This window comes from Diuraphis noxia, unplaced genomic scaffold (assembly GCF_037042655.1).
Source record: "Diuraphis noxia isolate RWA-SAM2 unplaced genomic scaffold, SU_Dnox_SAM2 contig0001, whole genome shotgun sequence".
NCBI lineage: Eukaryota > Metazoa > Arthropoda > Insecta > Hemiptera > Aphididae > Diuraphis > Diuraphis noxia.
Window position 1 is genome coordinate 82,228,027 of NW_028301711.1, and position 8,251 is coordinate 82,236,277.

Genomic DNA, 8,251 nt, shown 5'->3' on the forward strand with positions numbered 1-8,251 from the left:
TTGACGTAGTACTCGTAAAGCAGATTAGTACCTATTGCGAAAATTGTTAGCATCTCAACTGACGGTGCACTCAGTATGACAGGTTGTAAAAATGGATTGATAGGTATTTTAAAAAGTGATACTGATTTTCCAGACTTCATTTCAATTCACTGCATTATTCATAGAGAACACCTAAAGGCTAAATATTTTAAATATGAACATGTGATGAGTGCTGTTCTTAAAATTGTAAATTACATACGTTCAGGTTCAAAGATACATCGAAAATTTAAAAACATTGTTGAAAGTTTAGAGGATGATATTCCAAATTATGTTCCGTGGTATTGTTTAGTTCGATGGTTATCGGTAAATAACGTTTGAATAAAATAATATTAAATAAATAAAATATTAGAACCTATTAAAACATTTTTAAAAGAAAAAGATAAAAACTTTCCACAACTTTCAGAATCACAATGGTTAAGAGATATGTCATTTTGTACTGACGTTGTGCATCACTTAGGGCCATTCTTACAATGCTCGGTTAGTGCCTGATAACACTAACCGGAAGAATTTATCATGAGTTAACCGATAGAATTCTACCGGTTAGTCTTAACCGACACTTAACCGGACATTGTAAGAACGGCCCTTAGCCACATTAAATATGTCTCTTCAAGGTAAAAATAAATTCATAAATAACCTAGTACAAGACATTTTTTTTTTCCAAAATAAGCTTAAACTTTTTCAAAGAGACTTAAGAATAAATAATTCAAACCATTTTCCGTACTTCAAAAATTGAGGATTATTTGGTTGGAATCTCAACAAAATTGAATTGTGAAGATTATGTACAAAAATTAGTGTTTATCAACTCACTTTGAAGATCGATTTAAAGAGTAAAGACTTGAAATTACTTAAACTTTTGATTGCATTTTTAGAAAATCCCTTTGTAATTAATGTTATTGAAAATGATAAGGGGTTATGTGTTCGAAAAAGCATATGTTCGGAAGAATTTTTGTTCGAATAGTTAAACTCAGTCTTAAGAACAAGCATATTATATTAAAATATTATTTATTTATTTATTATTTATATAGTGAAAAAAATTATTAAATGTATAGGTCTATGTATATCGTCAAATAAAATAAATAAATATATATACGAGTATATTCAAGTTAAAAGTTTAAATTGTACGCAATGCCTCTTAAAAACTCAATGTTATTTTGATTACTATTTTTAAATCTTAAAACTAAATTTTTAATTCTTTCTTCGTGTTGTTGTCGGGATACCTTTATTTTTTTTGCAATTCTGCCTTGTATAAATTGTTCAATTAAGCTTTCGTTCTCGTTCTGCATTTTTTGAAGGTGTGTTATGAATTTATAAGCACCTGGATGTTTCGATATCAACCTGTATACAATAAACGCGTATCGTACGCCAGACGATATCGACGAGGGAAACGCGCCATAATGTTAATTGTTAAATTGTCTTAAATAACCGTCTTTCCCTGGTTAACGGTATAATAGTCGGAATATACTATAGATAATAGATATCTTAATATCTATAATTTCAAAATAATAAATACAAAGTTTTCGAACAAAAATTCATCCGAACATATGCTTTTTCGAACACTTTTCATTCGAACATATCATTTTCGAACACGTAACCCGACACCATTGAAAATGGATGTCCAATATTAAAATCAAAAGATACGGCAGCTTTAGAAATTGGACTCTTAGAATTATTGGATGATGAAGGAGTGCCAGTGGTGTATTGGAGGGTATACGGGGGTATACGGCGTATACCCAAAACGTATTTGTCGATCAGAGCGTATACTGATAAAATATGCAATATTGATGATATATTTTTAATTTTATTATTGAATATTTTTGTTGATATCACAACTTAATCGAGAATATTTTTTGTATACAATATGGCATTATTACCACGATCACGGTCTTAGAAGATGACCGTGACCACGATTATAGATAAACGATTATTTATAAATAAAACTATGCGGTATGTTTACAACTGCCTACTGGTTTTGTTATACTGGTTAGTGGTTACATAATCATAATACCATTGTCACGAGGAAAATTGATAGCGGTAAACATTTAAACCATAGATAATAGAAGAATTCTATATAATATGATTTAAATAAGTAAATACTAAATAAGTTAGGCTTGCTTATGTTTTCAGAAAACCACGTTTTATAACAATCATGTAATCAGTTATCACAAGAGACATTGTAAAGTAGAAAAGTGACTTGAGTTTTAAGTTTTAACATTGTTCTGTGATTTTAATAATTTAATTTAATGTGATGATATTGATATATATTATGTATGTAGACATGTAGTACCTATGTATGAATGATACATTGATACGTTTGCTTTCTATCATTCTGATTTCTGTCATGTAGACATTAATTTGTAAATAAACGATTAATTAATGATAATTTATACCATATTAATTTTACTTACCTAGTACCAATTGCTAAATATACCAATTAAAAATTTTTATTTACAAAATGAGTGAAGATAAAAGGAAATTGACAACAAATATATTGTCGTACTTTTCAAAAAAGCCTAAAGTAGAGACCATTGGCTGTTTGAATATAATATAGATAATGTAAGTTATTATATTATATTTTATTAACTGTAGAGTTTTAGAAATTCTGAACCAGACAAGAGTATACTTATGAATTTACCATCTCAAACCAAAGTAAATTATGTCAAAAATTAATTTGCTAAAAAATATTTCTTTTTTATGAATAAAATAAAATTTTTTTTACCTTATAGAATCTTCACGCAGTATGTACTTCCAAAGTTTCAAGCAATTGTAATTATTCTAATATGGTAACTTTGGAACCACAGGTAAGAGTACATAATATTTTATTATAATATTGAATTTGAAAGAAGTAAAAATTAATTTAAATTTTAAATTTTATTTCTGTGAATACTCATAGTCTACAAATTAACATGATGGATCAATAATAAATAGTTATTTAATATTTTATATCCATCATCTCATCAGTTGTGTCAACTAAAATTTTAAATTGGTAATGTAAATTTGATTTTCTGAATATTTATTTACTGTGTTGAAGTAAGTTGTAATACTTATAAGTTATAACAAAGACATGTACAGTACATGATGTTTCTACTTTGGATTAGTGGTTTTTTGTTTCTCATATTATTTATTGCATAATAATATGCTTATGCTATTAGCTTATTATAATATTTGAAGCCTTATGTATTATAATTTATAATTGCTACTGCACAGTGGCAATCATAGCATAAATGTAGATAAATTATACATATAAGATATATATTTCAAAAAAATTAAAATGGTGAACTAAAATATTATCTATTAACTATATACGTATATGTACTATACTATATGTCTATATGTATCTTTTAATAAAATTATAGTACCTCTTAACTGTGCTTAGCTGCGGCTATCAAAATTACCACACATTTGCTACTGCACACTTAAATAATTATGCTATTATACACATTATGTATGCAACTACATATAAAAATAGGCCCAGCTGAATATTTGCTTATAAGTTATAGTTGATATTTTATAATTACTAAATTTAGGTATTTTATATACATATCATGCTTTAAATACATTGAATGATTACATTTTTAGTAAGCTAGTTTATGTTTTAATTCAGTTAACTTTTGACAATTTATAATAGAAATTAAATACATTATTAAATGTCTAGGTCAATGTATTACAAGATAAAAGTCGAATTCCATTAGAATTATGGCCGTTAGAATGGAGAAATGAACAGTGGAGGGAAAAAAAAGCAAAATACCCATGGCTAATATGTTTTAATAATAAACTTGGATGTAGCATATGCAAAAAATTTGCTGAATTTAAATCTTTTAAAAGCCATAATATTGAAATGGCAAAAGAATGGACTAATTGCCAAATAGACAGTGGTGATAATCCCAAAAAAATAACTCGGCTAGCTATCTTAAGAAATAAAATTTAAAAAAACATAGTTCTTCTAAGGCACATACAACTGTTTTTAATGTTGCAACTGAAAAAGAAACAAATTCACTTATAAAAAACTTTGAAGATACTGAAAACACAGTATAAAAATATTGTAATAACAATTTAGGTTAGAAACTTAGAAAATAATGTATAATAATTGACAATGAAAAATTTAATATATTAATAATAATAATGTAAGAAAAAGATATCAGTATATCGGTAGTGCCGGTGATAATATGATCCGACGTCTGAAAACCAGCAGTGTGGCCAACGCATTATAATGATACATCCCGGCCACCTTGAAGCTGTGGCTTCAAATTGAGGCTGGTAAAGGACAGATTTTCACAACTGGTCTGGTTATTTCAGTGCCGCTTGGTGTCCGTAAGGTGACAACCCTGACTACTCCGTCTTGTCCTGGATGTGTTGCTATGACTCTGACAAGTCTCCAAGAGAGTGGAGGAGAATTGTCTTCCTCCAGCACAGCTAGAGTACCAATTTCGATCTGGGAGGGTAATTGTATCCACTTACTCTTGCCTTGCAGTGAAGACAAGTATTCTTCTCTCCAGCGTTTCCAGAACAGTTGGAACGCTTTCTGTACTAATTTCCACCGTTTTAGTCGATTTGATGAAATCTCTGTGACATCATTATCTGGCAGTGCTAGTAATGGAGCCCCTACTAAAAAGTGACCAGGTGTGAAGGGTTGATGATCTCCAGGGTCTGAAGATAAGGCAGTTAAAGGCCTTGAGTTGAGGCATGCTTCCACTTGTGTCAACAGTGTGGTAAGTTCTTCGAAGTTGAAGTGAGAAGAGTTCATAGCACGGTATAAGTGATGTTTGCAGGACTTCATTGCTGACTCCCAAAGCCCGCCAAAATGCGGGGCTTTGGGTGGAATGAATACCCATTGTATGCCGTCGTCCACTAGTATTTCAGCTACTGATTTAGTGTTGGGTGTGCTTGCTAAGTAACACTTAAGTTCCTTGCGAGCACCAACAAAATTAGTACCGTTGTCAGACCAAATTTGGGTGGGTAGACCACGCCTAGAAGTGAACCGGCGTAGGGCTGCTAGAAACGCTTCACTGGTCAGACTGCTCACAAGCTCGAGATGAACAGCCTTTGTTGCCATGCATACAAATACTGCTATGTATGCTTTTACTAGTTCAATCTTCTTCAGACCTGTTTTGACTTGGATAGGTCCTGCAAAGTCCACTCCGGTGATAGAAAACGGTTTGCTTGGCGTGACCCTTTGCTTTGGGAGTTGGCCCATTGGCTGTAGTAGTGGAGTTGGTCGGGCTCTGAAACATTTCTGACATAAGTGAACAATCCTTCTGGCGTTGTCTCTACCACGGAGAGGCCAAAATTCATTTCTTATGTTTGCTAGGAGTCCTTGAGGGCCTATGTGTAGGAGGCGTAAGTGACGTGCTTGAAATATCATATTTGTGATATTGTTGTTGGCTGGTAGTACTGCAGGATGTTTGCGTCCAAATGGTTCATCTGAATGCTGCAGTCGGCCACCTACGCGTAGGACACCATCCTTCATAAATGGAGATAAACATTTTAATGGACCTTTGGTTATCAGACCACCACTAGATAGAACTTTGATCTCGGCAGCAAATTCCTGGTTCTGCACAAACTGTATCCAGCGCCACTTCACTACTTGCAGTTCAGTTACTTTGATGGGCCCTAGAGTTGGTTTCACATTCTGACTGTTTTGTCGCCACCGGAGCCATGAAATAAATCTTAACCATATAGCAGATATGCGCAATAGTTTATTCCAATTAGAAATTAGATTAGACAGACTAAATTGGTTTATTGTAGTAGTAAGAGTGAATTTTAGTGGTCTTTTTTCTAGTGTGTTGTCATCTGGTGGCTGAAATTCTTCTTTACATCTATTATTGATTAAGCGTTTTTGCAAGAACTCTGGTCCTGACCACCACAAGCTCAAGTTCAATAACTCAGTGGCTGATACTCCACGAGATAGAGGATCAGCTGGGTTGAGGCTGGTACTTACATGAGACCAGTTTTGTTGCTTGACAGCTTCATTGATCTGTGTGACTCGGTTAGCTACATACGTTTTCCATTGTGAAGATTCTCCCTGAATCCAAGTTAGAGTAACTGTGGAGTCGGTCCAACAATATGTATTATGTAGTGACAATCCCATCGATTTTGCTACCCTTGATATTAGCTCAGCCAGCAGATGGGCGCCGCACAGTTCCAATCGGGGTATTGTTTGTGTTTTTGTGGGTGCCACTCGTGACTTGGCGCATAGCAATTGTACATGCCACAATTCATCACTAACCTTCTGTCACAAATACACACATCCGCCGTACGCTATCTGTGATGTATCGAAAAATCCGTGCAATTGCATTTCTCGATGCGGGTTATACTTTACTGATCGCGGAATGAATAGTTGGTCTAGGTTTTCCAAATCCTTGGTGAAGGTCTCCCAACGTTTTTGTACAGACAGAGGTAGCTATAATTATAGATCATCCCAATTGGCCTTGATTTGCCATAGTTCTTGTAGAAACACCTTGCCTCGTATCAGAACTGGACCTAAAAAACCAAGGGGGTCAAATATACTGTTTAACGATGAGAGTAAATTACGCTTAGTCCTGGTATCAACTTGTTCCCTCTGAGATATGCTGTACGTCAATTGATCCCTTTCTGGACACCAGACTAACCCTAATGACCTGATTGTGTCCTGATTCCCTAGATCCAATGAGAAATGTGGTTCGTCAGATACTTCTGATATGTATTGTCTTACAGCCGCACTGTTTGAACACAATTTCCGTAGCATCATGCCCTCAGTATTTAGTGCTTGGGATACATCACGGAATAGTGTTAGTGCTTCTTCGATTGAATCTGACCCACTGATGTAGTCATCCATATAAAAGTCGCTTTTAATTGATTGAGCAGCTGTTGAACTTATAGATGCTACAGATGATGTTATTTCTTGCAACACACGGGTGGAGAGAAATGAGGCAGATGCTGTACCATAGGTAACTGTGTTTAATTGGTAGTGTTGTAACTCATGTTCTGGAGAGGCTCTCCACACGATTCTTTGGTAGTTACGGTCTTGTGGTTGCACCCAGACTTGCCGAAACATTTTTGCCACATCTGCTGTGATAACAACTATATGGCTACGAAAGCGTAGCAAAATGTCAAACAATTCTGGTTGGGTGGTTGGGCCTGGAGCTAAAATGTCATTAAGTGATTGTCCTGTGGTTGACTTGGCAGAACCGTCAAATACTACCCGCACCTTAGTAGTTGTACTTGATTCTTTAACCACAACATGGTGTGGCAAGTAGTAGTACCCTTCAGTATGAGTACCTGGGTTGTTTACCTTAGACATATGACCTAGAAGATGGTATTCACTCATAAAGTCTACATAGTTAGAACGCAGTATTGGATCTTTCATTAGTCGCTTCTCCACACTAAGGAAGCGTTGAACTGCCATGTTGTGAGAGTCCTAATACTGCTGGGTCTTGAGTGAATGGTAAATGCACAATAAACTTGCCATCTACTCCACGCTTATGTGTATCCTTGAACATTTTTTCACATGCTTCATTTTCATTAGTTCTGGTAGGTGATTGATGTGGTGACATCCATCCTGTAACACTAAGTAAACATGAGATAAGAGGTTTAGGTTTTTTATTAACCTTTAATGATTGGCTTTTTGCCCTTCCGGCTACAATCCAGCCTAGCAATGTTTTGCATAACCATGGTGAGACTCCTTGTAATGCAATCTTTTCACTTAACAAAACTTCAAAAAATATTTCATTCCCAAGTAGTAGATCAATCTTGGACGTTGAATGAAATAGTGTATCAGCTAGTGACTGTTGAACTGATGTTGGTATAGACCAGGAGGATGTATCAAAGTTGAGTGCTGGAAATGGCATTGTAACGACTGGCAAAACCTGACAGTTTATAACAAATGAGAACTGTGAATAACGAGACTTAATTAATACTTGACAGCATTTGGAAGGTTTTGTCGAAACACCATTTACACCACTAATTTGGAGTGTACTACGTTGGGTGGGCAACTCTAACAACGTTGCTATTTTTTGCGATAGGATGTTAATGTGAGATCCACAATCTAAAACTGCTCTACATTGGTGCAGATTACCTTTATTATCTTGTAAGTAGACAATCGCAGTAGACAGTAATACTTGAGATGCTACAGAGTATTCGTGGAGTGTAGTTGTGGCCATTTGAAGTGCTACTGTTGACTGTATTTCAGTGTCACCTGATGATGATATGTTGTTATCAGTAGAGGCTGTTGGCTTGG

At 34.5% G+C, this 8,251-nt stretch overlaps 2 protein-coding genes across 2 annotated transcripts; both read right to left on the reverse strand.

Annotated features, from left to right (window-relative positions):
• Positions 1-4,279: 4,279 nt before the first annotated feature.
• LOC107168969 (uncharacterized) lies at positions 4,280-6,124 on the reverse strand. The gene has a single exon (XM_015518541.2). It carries the CDS (start codon positions 6,122-6,124, stop codon positions 4,280-4,282), a length of 1,845 nt encoding a protein of 614 aa, XP_015374027.2.
• Positions 6,125-6,442: 318 nt separating this feature from the next.
• Positions 6,443-7,381, reverse strand: LOC107168970 (uncharacterized). Its single transcript, XM_015518542.2, has one exon. The coding sequence runs from the start codon at positions 7,379-7,381 to the stop codon at positions 6,443-6,445; it is 939 nt and encodes a 312-aa protein (XP_015374028.2).
• Between the last annotated feature and the right edge of the window lie 870 nt (positions 7,382-8,251).